Here is a 21701-nt window from a genome sequence, read left to right on the forward strand (position 1 = left end):
AGTCATCCGTTACAACGCTCTGTAAAGTTCACGTCTCACCCGTGTTTGCATCACTTTGTTTCTCCCCTCTGCTGCTCTAAATTATATATCACTTGTACATATTGGACTCCATTCATCAATATTTGATTATACGTAAAGAATTGAGAGATGCTGATATGCTGAGCCGGCAGCTTGCTCGATAAATCAAACACGCATCCAGCGATCGCTCCCGCCTAATTGGCATATGAAGCAGTTCTGCTTTGCATCTATTATAAGTGTTTCATACAAAAATTAGTTGATATTTGGCTTAATAAATCAGCTGTTGTCGGCTCCACACACACACACACACACACGGGCACGCACAGACACACACACACGCACACACGTGCTTAGTCATCTAGTGTTTTGCACTCTCTGGCTGACAGTTTAAGAAGTCTGGGGGGGGGGTTCTTTTTTTAAATTTTTTTTATGCTGGGTCGGGGAGGTGGGTGGAGCCGGGAGGGAATATCTTTTCGTACACGGGGCAGATGCTTTGCCAACGCCCCTCAAAGTGTAAGTCAAGATGACCACAGCCAGAGCCATCGCAGCAGTTCCCATGGAAACGGACGTTGCTGGGAAGGTGTTGATAAGATGGAGACCGAAGAAGAGAGCGCGGTGTCTTTGATTGACAGGGTCCGTGTGCATGTGTGGGATCTATGTCAACTGTCCAAATTTGTGATCCGTCTTTTAGCCGAGAGAAACAACACACTGAACAAGCCGCAGCTCGTCCTCCTCTCCGTCCCATCATCATCATCGCCACCTCCTCCCTTTGTCTCCCCACTTACTACCCTCTCTCTTTCTTCTTCCTCCTTTTTCGTCTCCTCGCCGGCTGACGGGGGTCGTCAGAAATTTTTCTCACCCCGTCTCTCTCGGAGATAATCAATGCTAACGCGGCTACAGTGCCACGTGTAATATTAGACATTAGAGCAACCCTTTGAAGGCTGGATGGCTGGGGGGAGTAGCAGGAAGGGATGGAGGGAGGAAGGGATGGATGAAAGGTGGATTAGAAAGAGATGAATGGGGACATCCTGCTGTAATCTCTCTGCTTTTTCTCCCTCTATCAGATCTCTGTTTCCTCTTTTCCCCTCGCTGCCTCCCGCTCTTCTTCAATCAGTGCAATCAGGCTAATTTTAACTCACGTAAGCCTCACTTTCCTACTATGGCACTGTACCAATTAGTATTCTATAGTTCAACACGCATGGGAACATGGTGTACCCTGGCTCTCTCTCTCTCTCTCTCTCTCTCTCACACACACACACACACACACACACACACACACACACACACACACACCCACCCACAGAGGCAGACGTCCTCTGGGCAGACGGAGGGCTAAATCAGAGGATCACGTTACCACTCAGTCCTCAGCGCAGTGGCAGCACTTACAAAAGCAGTCATGTCACTGCAAATTGTTCTCATGCCGTTTTCTCAACATTTAACTCTGAAAAGTGTGTGTGTGTGTGAGAGAGAGAGAGAGAGCACTAAGCCTGATTGTCTCGCCGTCCTTTTTAACTAAAAAGTCGCTCTGCATTGACATATTGGCAAAACTTTAAGGACATTGCTCAATTTTCTGAGGAGCCCGCCTGAATAAGTGTCACTATAATTGTTTTCCACGCTCTAATTTCCCGCCGCCCTTGATGGTGATAATCACAGTAATTCCGTCTTGGCCACCTGATTCTCCAAAGAGGAACGCTGTCTGTCATCTTTTTAAAATAATCACCTACCGAAGTTGTGGTTCTCGCAGCGGAAGGCGATCCGCTTCTGTTTCTCCCGTTCCCCTGCCTGCGGATCCACCACCAAACCTCTGCATTATCACGTCGTCATCTGTTTTTATTACCTTTTTTTTTTTTTTTTTTTATTAGGCTCGTCTTTGCTGTTGGCATGCCAGTAAATGAAGATGACAAGAACTGATAAAACGGAGAGATGTACGTAAAGAGAGATTTAGTCCAATTACTGGAGATTACCTGTGACTGCAAACTGTATTTTTAGTGAGTTTTGGGAAAGTCCCCCCTCAAGCACATCTTCCATGTTAGTTAATAGGTAACAGATAACAGAGGATCGTCCCAGGGAAACCTGCGGCGTGTTTAGAGAGGATCTGGCTGACTGTCTAGACAGGATGTAGTAAGTGCTATTAGCTCATCTGCCTCTGTCCCCATTTTTATTTCTTTACTTCTGTTGTCATGCTGCCTGTTTTCATTTTTTGTGTGTCAGTCAACTATTCCCCCTCTCTGGCCCTTTTTTTAAGTAGTTAAATAGGATCCCATTCACGTAAAGCCGGAGCAATAAAACTATCCAGGGTTTAGCTTACCAAAGAGGCTTTTATGGGGAGCTGTGCTTACTATTTAAAAGTGTTTCGAAGCACAGCTTAGTCTGCCGCCGCTCCCTCCTCCTCCTCCGCGATATTAAATTGCAGATGATTGAATTTATAGAACGGTGGGACACGTTTGGGTGGCAGCACATTTGAACCATCAGCATAGCCACAGCTACGCAGCCATGGGCACGGTGAAGTCTTTGGAAAAGCATTAGAAAATGTTATTAATAAGAAATGACTATTGGGGGTGCAGCTGCTGTAAGGAGAGAGTTCAAGGTTCGTCAAAGTCTACAAGCATGCATGTACTCATACAGTCCTTGACCCTGTAAATGTCTCTGTCTTCATTCAGATTTTGAAAGAAAGAGGAGAAGAATGTGATTAAGAGGTATATTGGAGGGGAAAGAACATGGACGAACAACAGTGTGTGTTTTATTGCTGTAAAATGAGGCACATTACATGTATAGCAGGAAGTAATGTTAATTATAGGCAGTGTAAGGATATGAAAGAGATGGAAAAACTTTCTTTACCCTTGACAGATTTTACTGCAAACAAGCTGTGAAGTTATTTCTATTAAATTAAAGCTCTGTACTAACACAAAGTTTCTGTAGCAAAAGTCATATTTATCCTTCAGTACATACCTTGAAATTAAAACGACAGTATTACCCGTGCTTGGCTTGAAGATGTCAGTTCTCTCTCGTAACTTGACAATTTCCACGTAGTGTCTGATGCGTGTTTGTGGTCAACGTTACCACAGTGACTGTGATTGCAGCATCTCTGTGTATACGGTTTGTCGTTCCCTCTTCTCCTCACAGCCGCTTCTTACTCAGTCACGCAAACCTCCCTGCCTCCAGCTTCCCTCCCGGCAGCCCGTCCTCCCCACTCTCCATCACTTCATCTCACTTTCTCACTCAGGCCTCATCCCTTTCGGTACTTCTCTCAGTCTGTACGTCCTGCACTCTCCATCCCTTGTGGGCACAGCTAGAGTTTATGATGGTGTGTGTGCAGACTTAGAAGGTAAATGTTTTACGAGGGCAGACGAGGAGTTGAGTAGGCAAGGGTTTTAAGTATGTATGACCCTTTTTGCTTGTGATGTGTAGAAGTGTTCGCTTTTGATTCACTAATCAAGCAATCAACTAATCTTTGCAGCTTTTGTATCCGGCCTTGACTGGATTTTGAGGATTTATTGGTCCATTCCGTTCTTTTTCTCAGCTTTCCATCATTTTATGATTATGATTTTCCTTGACTGTTTTCATCTTGTCCATTCGTAATATACGTCCCAGTGTTGTCACCATACTGACATTTCTGTCTTCAAAACAATACCTTAAAAAGAATTCAGATTTTTGATGCCAATGGGGGGAAAAAATGAGGTTGAAATTTCAGAATTTTATTAAAAGATAAATATACATGGGCTGTTTTCTTGGCTGGTAGCAGAGAACCGTAAAAAGACTGTTGTAATCATTAAACATAACATCATCATTTTGGCATCATTCCGCTTTCTCTCTTTTCTTAAGCCTTTATAAACAGTGTGTGTGTGTGCGTCTACTTGCTGTCTGAAAGAAAAGACAGTGGGAAAGTGCAGCTGGAACATCCGGTGTGTCAGTCCTGCAGAATTATATTGTAATAGTATAGTATAGTATAGTATAGTATAGTATAGTAACAAGTATTAAAACCATTTCAAGTATTCAGCATTGATGTACAGATACTGTCAACACTACCATGTCCCTTTCTGTGTCTTTCATTTACTATCATCTGCTAACATTCCCTCTATACAACCTGGTCGACAACCCTCCTGACAACTCAGCTTCTCTCTCCTCGTCCTTATTTTCTCTCCTCCATTCCTCAGAATTCTCTCAGCTCCTCCATGTGCATGCTGCCTCTCTGCCCTCAATCTTCGTTCCCCGTATTTTGACAGTAAATCACGGCCTTGTGTGAAGTGACACCTGTCCCCATTGTGTTGTTTTGCCTATTGAGCCGTCGCGCTCTTTGTTCTGTAATAGCAGGGGGAACACGCACCTCCTGTGTGCACCTAGCTCTTTACGTGGATGTTGAATTAAGGCGGTGCTATAATACCTTCTAGATTACTTTTCACCGCCGTTTGTTTGGAGACTAAATGCCTTAAATGTTGTGTACAGTGGACATTTTTTGAAAATTCCAAATCAAAGCCAATTAGATTTGTGTAAATGCTGATCACTTTTGTGTACTCATTGAATTCCAGCTCATAAAAATGCCAGGCGGCTCAAAGTCGCCGGCTTTTGTTTACCGAGTGTTTTGATTGTAAACAAACTGGGCGTGTGCAAACAGCGCTGTGTTTGGTTTCCCTTGCACGCCGCGTCCAAATGCGGCGCTTTTGGTGACGCACGTGCAATCATCTCTCAATTTCTCACACATCGAGCTCACACCCGTGTCGCGGCAGGAAATTGACACGTTTTGACGCCGCACTGCTCCCTGATTGAAGTGTAATCGGAACCCTGCACCTTTTTCAGGGTGCCCAAATGCATTGTGGGTGATCTCCAGACATGATCATATCTTCCCTTTACTTGAATCCGGCCCGTGGCAAATTGACAAATAATACCAGGATATCACATTGCTTCTATCACTACGCCTCGACGTTTCTAGCATCGTGCGCACACACACACACCTACACACACACGGCTGCACTAATCGATTGAGGCCACTTGCTGGTTCATGTGGCCCCTGACAGTCTATGACTTTAATGGTTTGTGTGTGAGTGGCTGTGCCTACATGTTAAGTGTGTGTGAGAGAGCGTGTGTGTGTGCGGCAGTGTGACAAGAAAGTCCATCGCTCTCTCTCAGACATCCACTCCTTTAATATTCTTCTCCTTCCCCCGCTGCCACCGACACACACTGTGAAATAAAGAGAGAAAAGAGACAAGCAGAGAGAAGAATGAGAGAGACGTCTCAAAGGTGTGCTGCGCCACATAGCAAAGCAAGCACGAGGCAGAAGGAGGGAGAATAAAATGGTGACGTGAATGGAGAAGAAATGAAAGAATGTTGGAGAGATAAAGAAACTTAAGTTGTTTGGGCGGTGTGTGTGTGTGCTTGTCAGTACTCGTGTACCTGGTTATCAGCCGCCGCGGCTGGTTCTGCCTTAAAGACGGCTTAATTATCTTTCAGTCGGCGCTCAACAGGAATGAAATTGGAACTACTGCATGTAGCTGCTCAGTGGAATTTGCGCAGATCTACGTGCAAATACACACAAAAACTGAGTGACCATGTCAGCCAGCGAGTGTGTGGTTGCCATCGCATGCAAGTGATCACAATGGGCGCGTGCACACACACACACACACACACAAAGCTAATCAATTCTTCACTACAGGGTAACTGTTTCAACAATTTACTCTACAGTGATATGATATAGCCACAGGGCCACAGTAATAAAACAGCTGAGAGAGAGAGAGAGTGTGTGTGTGTGGGTGTGTGTGTGTGTGTGTGTGTGTGTGTGTGTGTGTAAAATGGTGATTTTAATCACATGCAGACTGCTTTCTTTGCTGAAATGTGTAGGGACAGCTCTGTGTGTATTTAATGTTTATTCCTCATGTGTAGTTGTATCAGTTTATTTCAAATCGATATGTGGTACAAGTCTCGGCCTCGGTTTCAAAAAGTTGGGGTGCTGTGTAAAACCAAAGTCCTTGCAGGCAATTCTTCTCTCTTGGCAGCCATCTTTGCAATGCCCCTTGCAGTAATCCAAGCTAACACGACCAGGCCCCCCCCCCCCATATGAATGGGGAAAGAGCCGTAACTTGAAAATGAATAAATACAAACTCGACATGTAAGATTGCAAGTCGAATCTGATCTAAAAACTGCAGAGAGATTTCAGTGACTGCTGTAAAATAAGGCGTAATACACATTTTTTCTGAAAGGTTATGCTTCTACTGTGCGTGAGCATGGTTTCATGACACCAACTACTTTAACGGCTCAGTGCAGAGCGCTGCTGTCGGCTCTTCCCACCAAACAAGATGTGAGTTCAGTGTCTAATGTTTGAATAACCCCACTTTACTTGGTGATCCTGTTCATTAGCCTGATATCCTTCCTCTTCCATGCCTATTAGAAGTACGTCCACAACCGCAGCGTTCCAACTTTTGTTGGGAATCAAGTTTGTAAAATCTAATAAAATGCATTAAATGAATCAGTGCCATGCTCGCTGTGGTTCAGCACTGGTTTGCTCACATAATACAACATTTCTAACTCTTTCCTTCTTTTCCCTCTCCCTCTCAGACCTCGGCTCCAGGCCCAGAGGAAGTTCGCCCAGTCGCAGCCCAACTCGCCCAGCACTACGCCCGTCAAAGTGGCCGAGCCGGGCAGCCTGAACACCGGCCTGGCTACCGTGCCCTCCTCGTCCCTCACGTCACTCTCCTCTTCGTCCCTGTCCTCTTCCATTCAGGACCTGTCTAGACGCAAGCCCAAGACGGAGGACTTCCTCACCTTCCTCTGCCTCAGAGGTAAGACACGGCGGAAAGGAGGGATTGTTGTTGAAGAAGACAGCTGCGGATACAATATTAGAGGTTACTGTGAGTCCAGGGCACCGGCTGAGGCTGGAGAACAGTTTGCTACTGTTTGGCCGTCTATGAATAGGCCTGAATAATGATTTCCAAGGCCTGGCCTGTTTGTGCAGCTCTCAGATAACAGTCTAAAGGGAAACCTGAGCTGTGGTTAAACACTTTGCTCTGCTCTTTATTATAGATACTCTCACATGCACACAAAAAAAAAAAAACACAAGCAGAGTTTTTGTGAAGTCAAGTTCTGATCACCCTCCACCCACTCACACACACACGAAAACCACACACGCACGGATACTACAAATAAGAGTGTACTCGCCCCAGGCTAAGATTATCCCGCATTTCATCAGCTTACGCATCTCCCCCTCCTACCTTTCAACAACTATCTGTCTCTTTAACACCTTGCCCATCACCCTTTACCGCAGCAGCTGTTCGTTGCATAGTTCTCACACTCACACACACACCCCTCACTACAGACACTACACAGGTTCATCGACACTATGTAGCACCCTCGATGTCAGATGAACTGTAAAAGTCACGGCAGAGTAATTAGCAGCAGAGTTAGTCGCGTGAGGGTGCGCGTGCCGCACACAGCAGCAGCATTGTTTCTTGGGAGAGAAACTATTTTGGATAAATGCGAGCACTCAGATTCTATCACACGCCCGTATAAACTGCTTGTGTACAGTAGCTCAGATTAACCAAGCCCCCCCGGCACTCATAGCAGCTAAAACAATCCCTGTTCTCATTTGCTCTGGAGTTAATGAAGGATTCATGTTACTTATAATCTGCACTCTGTTGGCCAGCAAACACAGAGAGGGCTAGTTCGCTGCCAGGACACTGCAAGAAGTTTCTGCTAGAACTCTGAAGTTCTGCTTCATTTTAAGACCAAAGACCCATGAGCCTGCTTTCAGATTCTCCGCTGTGCTTTATATAACCGAGCTTTTGGATTAGGAAAACTGATTAGAAGATTTTCTGTTTCATATCTTGTGTGTAGACAGGCTTGTACATGAGATGTAAGGAAGTTTTCCCTCCATTCATGTCTGTCTTTAGTCACCCCTTATATAAAAGTTTGGGACCATTTTCTCAACAACCTTGGCTGTGACTTTTCTCCGCTATCTTAATTTTACCCTTTGTTAAATACTCCCGCTCACCTTTTTTTCCTTCAGTGCGTCCTCGCAACCAAAATTAACTCATTTGGAAGACAAAAACCTCCTCGCTTCAGATTAATTTACCGTTATCGTTATTAACCTCTGCCCGTCTTACAAAGTAGGCTGAAAGCCTCCGGAGAGGCAAATTTAGATCCGAGCCTGTTGGGACGTGGCGGCTATACATTGCTATTCTGACAAGAACACTCCCATTATGGAGTGTCATTTTAACCTTTCAGGGCTCATTCAAAAGAATATAATTGGAGGTTGCTAAAACTGACTGAAGCTTTTGGTGAGAGGGGCTTTGATTTGCATATATAGGCCAGGATGTTACATAGGCTAATGATATAATGTCCCATATACTTTTTGAAGTATATTTTGGGCTCTGGGTGCTAAGCTAACCCCTCCCTTATATGTGGAGCGCTGGACTAATGAGGTGTAGGTGACTGGTCCTGACTCAGTCTTGCTGCTTTTTCTCTTTATAATTAAGGTTAGGAATGGTGCCTTGCAAGCTGATTTCTAGTGAGTGAGTGAGTGTGTGTGTGTGTGTGTGCGTGTGTGTGTTCAAGGTCTACTGCGCTACCAGAGCTAATTTTAGAGCTAGGCTGCTAAGCTAACGATTGAATGGTTTTCCACTGGGCTTTTTCCACTCTGCCGCTCCCTGCTCCACCACTGTATTTATAGACCCGCGTTAGCCTTGTGTGTATGTACGTCTACTATCCATGCTGCGAGGATGACATTTTGCTGCACGGGGCTTCTCCTGCTCCGTTTTCCCCCTTGGCCTCTCATATGACCCATATGCAGGGACCCTTAGCAGGAGAGGGACATGGGAGAATGTCAGCAGAGCCCTTGAGGTTGCGCGTCTCTGAGCCGGCGCGTGTTCGTGAGTGCAAATCCCCGCTCGCCGCTGATGTTGCCTGTTCCGCTTATCTCGTGCGTGCCCTGCCATTGTGAGTGTGTGTGTGTGTGTGTGTGTGTGTGTGTGTGTGTGTGTGCGGCATCCAGGGTATATGACGAGACACAGCCCACGAGGACAACCGCGTTAGCCTGGTTAATCTTTTCAAAGGGACTGGAGTCTTTGATATCGTCTGAAACCCCCAATCCCCTTTAAGATTCTGATGTGTGTCTCTCTGGTGATCTGACCACCACACACATTAGGCTGCTTCATGTCTGCCACCAAAATGCCTCTGACAGGATCACCAGCTATATTATGGAAATCTCAAATCCATGATCTCCATAAATTGCTTTCTTTTCAATTTGATTTTGACTTTTTTTTTTTTTTTTTTTTTCCCCCCCCAAGTTCTTAGGAGAGCATTTAGCCACATTTCTGCCCCTATCAGTGGAGATTTCTGGGATTCGTCCCGGGTCAAACGTTCACCATGTGTAAACACACCGCCCCACACACCCACTGCACTGTTTGCTTTTCTTATCTGGTAAACATTACACATCCAACCCCAAAGGCTTCTATTCATCACTCATTGTGACAGCGACATAAAAGCTGTTCGAACGTGACGGATTTGAAGCGGCAAAGTTAGCGACAAGAAACAAGAAACAAATGTTGGACTCTTGTGAAATCGCAGCTCAACCTTTGCGTCCAATCAGAGTTTGTAACCGAAGACGTCTCGTCTCTTCTGGGATTCTTTATTTCCACTGGTGGGGGTGTTGTTGCCGTATCCGAGCAAAAGTTATTTTTAATTCCTCCAGGGGGGAGCAGGGCTGCACGATTACTCTGATGCAACGTGGGAGTAACCGGACAGAGAAGTGAAAAAAAAAAAAAATAGATTTCTCACTACTGTATAGAAGGATGCGCACCATGTATGCTCACCACCCACACTGTCTAGGGCCTATATACTGTATTTATCTCACCACTCATCACACACGCACACACCCTTGCACACAAGCAGAGTGCTCGGGCCTTGCCTGTGTTCTCAGAATGGTGTTTATGTGTGGTCCAGGCCTGTAGTTGGGCTGTTTATATCCATGGAGAAAGCCATTTGGGTGGTAGCCAGACAGTCTGCCTCTGGCTCTGTCTGCCTCTGGTAACCTAGAGGGTGTAGAGCTGCTAGTGGCGTGGTGGGGGCAGCACTGAGCAGAGCAAACTGAAGTGTATGTTTCCAGTGAGCTTTCCAAGTCACTTAAGTGTTTCACGTCAAGAGGGTTAGGGTATTTGGGTTAGGGTTTTGGGGTCATGGTTGGGGTTAGGTTTAGGTTTTGGGGTCAGTGTTGGGTTGAGGTTGGAGTTCAGGGTTGGAGTTGGGGGTCAGTGTTAGCTTTCGGGGTTAAGGCTATGAGTTGGGGTTGGGGGTCAGGGTTAGGTGTTGGGGTTAGAGATTCCTACTGTTTTAGTAAATTGAGCAGACTTTTAGGATTGACAGTTGTGCTAGCATTCATTATATACAATATCCAACAATAAATACAGCGACTAGTTTGTTTTTGTTCATGTCTCAGATGAGATAAGAATAGACTGGGGAGTAAATGAACAATGATGTGCACACAAACTCCTGGAAACTGGCCTCTTGCATAAGACTAATTTTCTGGAGTGTGTGTGCATGTGCCAGTATGTCTGCGTGTGTGTGCACTGCCACCGTGTTTACCTCTGGGCCTTCTCCCTTTTGCCTGCCAGCTCCCAGTGTGTGGTGCCGCTCTCACAGGTTCAGCGAGGCCAGTCTCTCTCCGCTCTGTTTACGTAACCTCCCAGCCCTGACCCAGTGAACCAAAGACTTCTGATTCTTAGTATGCGATCCACCATGTGATATCAACCTCACATCTGGTTTTTAAGAGAAAGATTTCCAATCCCAGGACTAGTGTGTTGGGCCTCTGTCTTTGTAGCTTGATTGTTAAGTTTGATTTAGTTTGATGCCGTTTTTTTTTTTTACTGTCTGAGAGTCTGGCTTAACTAGACGCACATTTTCACCCCGGAGAATAGGAATTTGAGCAGAGTTGCGACTCTCTTGTTGCTCACGGCGCTGCGCAGAATTTAGCCGTACAACACTGACACTCTTCCGCGTTCTCCTTTAAGAGCACCGCCACTGTTTGTGGGGTTAATGGTTTTGCTGACATCAAGGAATGTCAATTGGAGATGTAATCCCTAATCCTCTCTCAGTGTCTCTCTCTCTGTTTCTCCCCTAGTGACAGAACAGTGTTGGCAGAGCTCCGCTGTGGGAGATAACTTTTCCTCTCCATTGCCAAAGAGCTGAGATGTGTCTCCCTCTCTGACCTTCCCTTAAAAAAAACGGCGTTTGCGCCTCCTGCGAGTCACTTTGCCCTAAGTCAGCACGTCCACACGTCCCCATGGCAGCTAAAAACCCTCCTGATTGACTATTTAAATAGTCCTCATTGTTTCAGTTCTCAGTTAAGGGGACAAAAGAAGGGTAGCCAGAGAAAGGAGGGTTTGTAATTATGCCCCCCTCCACCCTCCACCCCACCCAAGAGCCCTGTTAAAAATGACAATCCTAATAGACTCTTTCAGACCTAATTATGATTTGTCTGCGGTCGGAATGAGGTGGATGAAAAGCCGATGTAATTGGGGGATTGGGCTCAAGCCCTGTTGGAGGTCTGGGAGAAGGACTGAGTCGTGTTTTTGTCACCTTGTGTGTGTGTGTGTGTGTGGATGCATAGATGTGTGTATTGATGGATTGAGGGTGGGGATGCCAGCGGTCAGTAAACGACCACTCCGTGGGTTTGGCAGGCTCTTTCTGTCTTTGTCTCGTCTGCCTTCTCTCCCTCTAGACGGTATTATTTTGGGGATCTTGAATATATTAGAGTGCTGTTGTTGCATCTCTTTATGTCTGATCTCTGGTCCCTTTTTTTCCCCCCATGTTGCTTGTTTCTGTAGCTGATAAGAAAAATAATGGTTTATTTTATTATAGTTTTTATTTGCTTTCTTACCTTCTCAGTTTGCTCCATCTCAGCAGTCAGTTTCTACTCCTTTCATATTATCAACTGTCTTACAATGTCTTTGAGAACCTTGTATTGTGATGCATGTATTCCCAGTAGTGAAATGTAATTATTACATTTACTCTACAACTCAAAGTACTTTTGAGTAGAAGTAAAAGACTTCTACTCAACTATGTTTGGAGGCAAATATTACAACTAACGACTTATAAATGATGCTATATTATCATCATATCAATGCTATAATCAGTTATTAAAGGTGCAATATATAAGAATTGACCACCTGTTGAGTTCATATGCAGAATATCACCACTAACTGCTGCCAAATGTAGCTGTGGTTAGCTCAGTTAGCAGCACAGCTAGTGGTTCAAGCTAGGAGCAACAGATGTAATCAAAACTGTCACTCCTCCTCACCTTATTGATCATTTTAGTGAAGACTTGAACATTTTCAACCAAATTTTTTACTTACTGCACCTTAAAGCTATCCCGCAGCATACACATCACATAGTGATTAACATACAAGAGTGTTCCAAAGTCTGAGACCACACTGAACATCTCTAATATTGTCACGTAAATCTGAATATGATCAGAAAGTTTGAGGATTCATACTGCAGCAAGGTAATGAGTTTGGACAGAACTACTTCCGGACTGTCCCCCAGTATTTTTACACCGTAGTACTGCTACTTTTACTTAAGTACAGGATGTAATACTTCATCAATGAATGTGCCCTTTTTTAATGGTTCCATGGACAGAAGTACTGTAAAGGCACACACACACTTCCACAAATGTATTTAAACATTTCACTTGTTCATCTCCTCTTCCCTGCACCCCCTTAGAAACACACACGCTCCTCCTTCCATTTCTGCCCCGGGAGCTGTGGCCTGTTTGCCATTGGCCCTCTGACCCCTGTTCAGACCAGTAAATTACAGCCATTTAGTTAATGAAGCAAGTCATTAGGAGCTGATTGGGCCGGTGTGCGCCGCCCCGGTGTGTTTGTTTGGTCTAAGAGAGGAGCGTTTGCTCTGTCGCCAAGACAAATGAGATGTCTGTGCAGTGTGTGTGTGTGTGTGTGCACACGCGCGTGTCTTCATGTATGTGTGCTGCGGTCACCTCGCTTTGAGGCCTGAAAATTGTACTCTGCTACGAAGTCAGGTTCAACCACTTATAATTGTCCACATCCTACTTCAGATGCTGTGTGCCAAGAAACCACAGAATAAACACACACTAGGCGTGGGTGATGAGGGCTTCTTTAACCAGACATGGTGCGAGAATCTTTCCCATGCTGCTTGGGTCACTATGGATTATGTAAAAGCCATATTTCAGTGTTGTTGAACAGTTACTTTTTGCCCTACAGACCTCCTTTAGAAGTTAAAGAGAGCAGGTAAAACTCGTTTTATCTGCTGTGGGAATCTGCTGCCTCTACACATTTTTTTCCCTCTTCAAATCTCAGAGGAGATAATTAGAAACTGGCAGAGCTGCAGTGTGAAAACTGTGATCCAAGGCACAACAAGATGTATTATTACCAGGCTCTATTTTTTTCCTCCTTCTTCTTCTTTTTTTTTTTTTTACTGTGTAAAAGCTTTTCTTAGGAGTATGAAGTTTAAACTTAAGCTTTCAAAATAAATTCAACGTGACGTGCGGTAACCACGGGTCCCCCAGCTGGCCATTAATAGCAGTTAGCTCGCTTTAAAGTGATAATTAATCTAAGCTCACAGATGTAGCTTATGCTTTAGAAAAGAGAGTTGGAATAATGATTTCAGTATGCTTATTATTTGATGTTCTCAAGTAATCCATCAAATCACCGTCGTTTAAGATTTACAGCAGCTTGATGGGATTTTCTGGCTTTCACGCTCCAGTGTTCCCAAAAAAAAACCCTTTAACTTTCTGTTTTTAGTTTCATAGCTCTGCAGTGGAGGCTGTTTTTAAAAAGAGGATGCTGCAGTGTGCAATGGTACACTGGTCTGTGTGGTACTGGTTAGCACCAGTTAAGCCTTGTACCATGTCTCCTTTGTCATTAGGGAAAGCCCGAGCTTAGTCAGGGTGTCACTTAAGTATTGAATGGATCCTCACACTGACACACAGATGTTTAGTGTGCTGTACTCTCTACTGATGAATGTGTTTGTGTGCTTCCACATCACGTTATTCTTATGACTGAGCGTATTCTCTTCAGACCTCGTGACATTTTACTGCTGCTTTCTGGCTTGTTCCTGTGTAATTGAATAATTTTGCTGCACATGTTTTATCTCTACATTTTTATTAAGCCACTTAATGATGTATTGAATGTGTGAAATCTAAGATAAGTATTTGGCGCCCTCCAAAACAGGAGTTCTAATTAAATAACTGGCCTGGCAAATTCTTAATTTGCTTTTTCTCATTTTAATCTGTATAGCTTAATGCAGGCTAGTTAAATTCAGCCATTTTTCAGAGGCTTAGCTTTATTTTAATTGACACATAATCATATATTGCTTCCCATTAATGCTCTTTAAAACACTGTAAAATCACAGTAGTTGCTCATGCTATGCTGCAGTAGATTTATTTTTTCTAGGACTGGCAAATTTGGTTTTTCCTGGATGTTAACACATTATACTTGGACGATACTCATACTTGCAAAAAGTACAAGTACTGTGAGGCTCCAGGTTGTGACTGTTTTGGTTGCACGTGCACCAAAGAATCTGTCAAGCGCAACCAAATTTGTTCGTTGGTTGCAAGGGTGAGCTTCAGATTTTCAAAATGTAGCCTGTAAAACTATTTCAGCTGCCCTAGAACAAATTTTAGCCTATAAACACATTTTCTGTTGATTGTTTTGTCAGCCAATAGTGAGATTTTATTTACATTTTGTACATTAATGTAAACATCTTGCATGTCTGTATGGTCCTGCTGCCTTATTCTATGCAGAGCCATCACAACCTTAAAGATGCAATATGTAAGAATTGGTATCTTGTAAGAATTCATACTCAAACAGCTATCACCAGGTTAACTGCTGCTATTTGTAGCTATCATTCACTGGTAACTGCTTTAAAGTGCAGCCAGCAGTCCAAACTAAGTGCCGGGGGCACAGGGATGTGAAAGCACAGAAACTTTGGATGGGGCCCAGGCTATCTGGTTAGCATGCTAACTTAAGTAGATAGCTCTTCAACACAGTACAGACAACATAACATAAAATCTGACATATCTTCACACTTTGTTACTGAATGTTTTAAACCATAATTCTTACATGTTGCACCTTTAACACAGCATTTTGATTTGGGCTATTAGATATTTTTTAGGCACACCAATGTAAAAAGTTATTTTGGAGCCACTGGAAAGTCCACACGCAACCCTAGCAGGAACCAGTTCAGAAGCAAACGCACTCGCAAGCAATAAAGTGTTCTCCTGGTCTGTTGTTTTATTTGTGGCAGAGATCAGCATATTCCTGTAACTATTTTTTATGATGTTTCTGGAAGCACCCGAGGCATGATGCAGCAAAATGGCGGAAAAGAAACTGTGTTGTGTGTGTGTGTGTGTGTGTGTGTGTGTGTGTGTGTGTGTGTGTGTGTGTGTGTGTGTGTGTGTGTGTGTGTGTGTGTGTGTGTGTGTGTGTGTGTGTGTGTGTGTGTGTGTGTGTGTGTGTGTGTGTGTGTGTGTGTGTGTGTGTGTGTGTATATAAGTAGATGTGTCTATTTCTGTCCGAACACAGTGCCAGTCACTGCCGCTACACTCTCCAAATCTGCCTCTGTTTCTTTTTTCTTTTTCTTTTTTTTTTATCCCTGCATCTGTATGACTGAAGCAGCTGTTTGCACACTGATTTACGAGTGCAACATTATGAGATTTAATAACATAGCTTTGGGCTTTATGACCTTTTTACGAGCGCGAGTGTGTGTCTACATTCAGCTAACTGAGGTAACATTATAGGCTCAATCCACTGCCAAAACACCATGTTCCTCCTTCCAGCACGTATTGAGCTAGAGTTCTCTGAGATGACAATGAACGTGATTGAGTGTGACGGAGAGAGGAAAGTGAAAAGATCGTCGGTTTTCTTCTCCAATGGTGGGGGGGGGATGGGGGATTGACAGTAATCCTGTTTGGAAGAGTGAGAGCGACAGATTTTGGATTAGCTCAGCACCGACTCTTTTGGGTTCTAAAGTAACTCTTTTACAGAGTTAGATATTTGAGCGCTTGTACGATATATATGTCTCAATAAAGCTGTCAACATCGAGGGTCTCTGTGGGAAGACGGCCTGTTACTTACTCCCAGTGCTCTCTGGCTTTACTTCGAGCTATTAGAATGCGCTTTGCACTCCTGCACTGTATATGTACCACCACTGCCACTATTACAAATGTCTCACTTTGGCATTTCCAAAACGCAAGACTAACACCAAAAACAAAGGTCAAGGTCGACAGATAAATCATGAAGACAAAGACGCAGATTTAAGTTGTGTTTTTTTTTCTGACACAGAACAAACTGCTGAAGTAAAACTGTCATCGTCTTGCCGATCATTCCAACATTGCTCTGTGCACGTCCTTGATTATGTATATGTGTTTTGAGCGTGTGCGTGTGTGCGAGCGTGCGCACGCGTCTCAGAACGTGACAATGGAGCAGCTATACGCAGAGCAGTTTACAAAGCATCAATAGGCCACCAGCTGAGATAATAAGAGATGAAAAGGCGGCAGCACAATCACCATTATTCACAAGCGCTTGAGCAACTTCTATTTTTATATTAATATTTCAACACTCACATGGTGATGTTGATTCATCGATAATGTCAGATTTTAGGATGAAAAAAAGGCATTTTTGTCCAGTTGGGGGGGTATCAAGTAGGATGATGTATTACAAATGAAAGCTGTTTCTTTCTCAGTATGTTTGTCACATTCTTATTCTTTTCCTCCACCTCTCTGCACTCAGGTTCATCGGCCCTGCCCAGCAACATGGCCTACTTCGGAAGCTCCCAGGAGGAAGAGGACCTGGAGGAGGAGGACGAGGAGGAGGAGGAAGAGGTGAGGAACGGAGTCCACTCTCACGGCGGGGGAAGCAGCAGCCAGGCCTCGGCCTCCTCCTCGTGCCACTCGACGCCGCGCAAGGGCAAGCTCCCCGCCAGGCAGCCGCTCAACGGGCACGGTAAGGACCTGAGAGTGGAGTGTAGAGTGGACGCCTTTCCTGCATGCTCCCAGATCTTGATGGGAAATGCATTCATGAGTAGGAGCAGATTTGTCTGTATGTACTGTCTGAGGAGAAGACAAGCAGGATTGCGACGTGCAGGGGGATTATAGAGAGTGAAGAGGAGATAGACATATGGCACACAAGGGCAAGAGATGGATGAAGAGCGAGGTGAAGAGGAGCGGCGCGTAATGCGGCAGCAGAACGACTAGAGAGGAATGGAAAGATGCATTTTGGAAAAGGAATTTAAGAGAGTGAAAGATGGAGAAATGTAAGAGCAGGAAGAGAAAAAAAAACCTTGGGCCAAACAGGAGCTCGGAATGAGTCATGGGACAGAAGACGGCATAGTAGTGCTTGTCTGCGTTTGTGTGTAAGCAATTTCCTAAGTTTGCAATCTTGTTTTCCACTGCAGAGTCTGGGTTAGTCACATGGGACAGCAGAGCAGCACATCGACTCTTTCCACCCCAATTAACACTTAGCTTGCTAAGCCCTAACAAGGTGTTTATGCACACACTGCAACAGCTGTCCAGGGCCCTCGACACACACATACACACCCCCACATACACACACACATACACACACACACACACATGCACGCAGTACAGCCCTTGGGGCACATAGGCACTTGGATGAATGCACATACACACACTTGGTGCACAACATTTAGGAAACTGCGTGCATGCGATTGGGCCCGTGAGAGGAGACTCGCTCACAGTCTCGACATTGATGACGATTAAAACAAGAACACTGCAGAAATCCTCATCTAATCAAGAGACTGGATTCTGTTATCCGCATCTCAGTGTGCACTTGTTTTCACTGAGCATTGTGCGGTTGAAGTGTTTTAACTCTGTTTTAGTGCGTCTCAATTTGCAAATGAGGAAAACCTCAACAATTTTCACTGCTTAAATGGCTCGAATTGAATTGGAAAACTAACACCTGATTTTACAAAATCTTTGATAAAAAGGGTTTTGATGAATTAAATGGGTTGATAAAATGGAGACTGTTGTCCAGTATCTGACGATATTGAAACTTTATCATAAAAATATGCTTGTGTTGAATTAGGATTAGGGAGCTAGGAGGTTGCACTATTTCATAGCATAGACATAATTTAAGACAATGAAGTTTCTTATTATTAAATGTGCAATATGTGACTGCTGCTAACTAGAGCTGCTGCTGGCTAGTTAGCTTGGTTAGTCGTGCATCAGGTGGTCTGTGAGCTCAGAGCACCAGGAGAGTGTTGGTGTTTACACCAACTAGCACAGGAACTGGAACTGGAACTGGATTGGGATAGGATGGCGCTAGCTAGTTAGCTTGCTAAATGCCAAAATAAATTTAATTGAAGTTAAGAACATTTTTTTCAAAACAGTTTCTAATTAATGTATTACATATTGCACATTTAATGTTTGATAACCACATTTGAGGGATTGTTGCAAAATATGTGTGTGCTTCGGCCGATAGATGAAGTATTATTTGGACTCTATCTGTTAAAGCCATCTTTTTTAGTTTTAGACGTCCAGTCTTTTTAGAGAGCTAATAAGAAACAAGTTGAGCCTGCAGGCCCTCCCTCTCTGCCAGACTTGGGAGACATACAATCCTTCCGGCCAGGCGTTTCCCCATGAAACAAGGGCTGGATTTCACAGTTCCTCCCTTTGGCCCTCTCTGACTCTCTCTCTCTCCCTCCCTCCCTCGCTCCCTCCTCAGTCTGTAGGATTGCCGCCAGAAAGGTTCAAAAGGTGAGCGCTTTGCTCAGCTCTTTCCTCTGTCATCCTCTCGAGTGGAATGTGGAGGAGGAGAGAGACAGGAGAGGGAGACTGGTGGGATTAAGAGAGAAGCAGGGAGAGAGGTCCATAGATTTGCTTGGGCTGAACTCGCGGAGAACTGTGCACTGCCTTTGTAGAGTTCACCGACGGTGTCTACCTCCACATATAGTTTTTCTCTCTGTGTTTCAGGAACATGTGCAGCTACAGTTTGGAACACAAACTGTACATATGCGCTGACTGTAGAAGGAGCATCAACAGCAGGATCCTGAAACCTGTTTAAACGGATCCGGGCTTGTTATGCGCACTCGGACAGCTTAGACTCCTTATCTCGTACACCAGCACTGTTTGCAAAGCAGCTTGGCGCCTTCACTGCGATATGTTAAATAAATAGATAAGAGGGAAATAGGCAGATATATTTTGTAGAGGACAATAGAGATGAGGGGGTTAAGGACAGTGCAGCGTTTACACATAGGTGTGCACACAGTCAGGACTGGGTCATTGCTCCAGTGTTGACACAGTGTTTATGCTCAAGCACAGGCACACAGAGACACACACCTTGCTGCATTTTGCGGTATTAAGATTGGTGTCAAACGTGACACTTTAATATGCAGCGTGGGCCACTCTCCAGCAGGAGCATAGTTATACGGGCTCTCGAGGAGGAGGGGGGTGGTAGCTGAGGAAAAAAGGAGAAACAGAATCAGCAAAAGAGAGAGAAACATTTTATTCTGGGAGGTAAGGAGAGACAGGAAAGGCCCGACATTGTAGGCCATTCATCAGCCCTCGGCTGCTCCGCTTCTCCCTCTCGCTCGGCCGTGTGCCATGTTGACATAGCTAAATTAAACAGCTTTTATTGGGCCCGGTTTCTTGCTTAGCTCACTTCTCAAAATGTCAGGATTTCTCTTATTTTTCATCAAGCTAGGAGCCCGAGAGACCCACCGACAACGCACACACATACACACTTTCTGACGGAATCACGTGCTGATGCCCCAAAATGCACACACATGTTGTCTAACACCAGACTACACTGTATATTCAGCGCGTTGCATGCGGACCATAAGTGTTCTGTGTGCGCTTTGGCCTGCTGTCATTCTTTCCACACAGCCTGCTGCCTGTTGATATTAAGACGCCATGAAACTTTAAATTGAGCCTCATAAAGGCTGAAGAGAGAGCTATTGAATGTGTATGTTAATTGCCTCGCTCCCGCTCGACTCGTTTAGCATCATCCCCCGGGGGCCGATGTAGTCCACGTCCATTTTGAACAGGTTCATTGACATATAGCATAAAGACGTTTTCATACACGCCTTAAATCATGCATAGTTTACTGATTGAGGCCTATAAGTCAGCCAAAAGCCTGTCACTCCAATGTTTGTGCGGCTTTTCCACTTGGTCGTTGTGGTTTGGTGCCAGGGGTTTTATGAGCCATTCTGCGCTACGGGAGAGGGGAGACTTGTGTCCACATATTGGCGTTGGCATAGGTAGACGGTAGCCTGAAAAAGCAAAGTATACTGTATGTCCTTTTAAGGGTATTTATACCCTGCAACCTTATAGGGTCTCTGCACAGTGTCTTGTTTTCTTTAGAGGGGCTTAATTTGTTGTTTTATTTATCCACTTTCGGCTTGTTGTGCACATTAGGAATTTATGCGAGGTTGCATAACTTGCAATGTGTACATGTACCTAAATCTGAAGAATGGGTCATGCAAAGCTTTACTGCAGATCCTGTCCTGGGAAAAGATATATAGGTAAAAACCAGTTAATCATCACTGTTCAAGTGACAGTACAATATTGCTACCTAAATGTTTTAAGCAAAACCTTTTACATATTGCACCTTTTTAAGTATATAACTAAAATGATCAACAAAATAACCACTAGGCTTAAATTATTGAGAATGTGGTGGGACGTCACAAAGTCACAGAATGAAAGGCGGTACTACTGACGAGGCGTTTAAGGAGCAGTTTTTCCTGTAGGAGAGTGGAGCTTCTTTTAGTATGTGCACAAGAACCTATCCACAGGAAATGTTTAAAAAAAAAAAAAAAAAAAAACAAGGGTCATATGTCCTTTTAAGAAATCTTCCTCTTGTTTCTCCTCTCTAGTGTTCAACAGCCACAGTAAGGCAGGGACCAGGGAGAGTCCGAGGCCCAAGGCGGGAACTCATGGCAGGGACGCGCCCGCCCCGCCACTGCCACCTCCGCCGCCTCCACCACCGCCCCTCCTGAGGGAGCGCAGCGAGCGGGCGGAGGCGCGGGAGCACGCCAGGGAGCAGCAGGCCCTGGCCAACGCGCGAGGCTCTGCCAACGGACTGCCGCCGAGGAGGGCTGCTGAGGAGCTACGCAAACAGGTACTGTATGGCCAAGAGTGTGAGTAAGATGACACAGAAGGGAAAGAAGAAGGACTTTGTGGAAGTTTGCTCCTGTAGGAACACCTCTGTGGCAGGTGGATGGTTCAGGGTAGCTGTGTTACAACTGGAGATAATGTGGAAATACTCTGCATGCTTGTTTGGCTGTAATGCCCATTTTCTTCCTCCGCTCTCTCGACTCTTCTTTTCATTTAGCCATCTGCCAAATCCTCTTTTTATCTTCCTCTCCAAACTCCTCCTGTGCCTTTCCACTCTCCCTCCTAAATTTGCTTTTTCATTGCCGGTTCTCTCCTTCTCTGTGCTCTTCCTGTTACTCGTCTCGCCAGCTCCTATCTTCTCATCTCCTCACCTTTTAACTCCTCTCCCCTGCTCCATCCATTGTGTCTGGGAGAGTAATGATTGTGTTTTGGCCTGCCGTGACTGCAGCTATATTTAGCAGCGCTGGCTAGGGGCTGTGAAAGCCTGCCTGCCTCCTTCTCTGTGGCGCTAAGCAGGTTTCAAGGAGCCGCACAAAGTGAAAGAAGAAGAGGAGGAGATTCAGTCAGAAATCTGTCATACTTGTGGTCACATC

General features: G+C 44.8%; 1 protein-coding gene across 1 annotated transcript in view; it reads left to right on the forward strand.

The window, feature by feature from the left end:
- Nucleotides 1-21701, forward strand: part of jarid2b (jumonji, AT rich interactive domain 2b) — a 112934-nt gene that overhangs the window by 72572 nt on the left and 18661 nt on the right. Inside the window, exons 4-6 of the mRNA XM_037094072.1 lie at nucleotides 6565-6788; nucleotides 16766-16978; nucleotides 20868-21112. Coding sequence (XP_036949967.1) covers nucleotides 6565-6788; nucleotides 16766-16978; nucleotides 20868-21112 — 682 coding nt within the window. The remainder of the gene's footprint in view (nucleotides 1-6564; nucleotides 6789-16765; nucleotides 16979-20867; nucleotides 21113-21701) is intronic.

The sequence above is a fragment of the Acanthopagrus latus genome, chromosome 3 (genome assembly GCF_904848185.1).
Source record: "Acanthopagrus latus isolate v.2019 chromosome 3, fAcaLat1.1, whole genome shotgun sequence".
Classification (NCBI taxonomy): Eukaryota; Metazoa; Chordata; class Actinopteri; order Spariformes; family Sparidae; genus Acanthopagrus; species Acanthopagrus latus.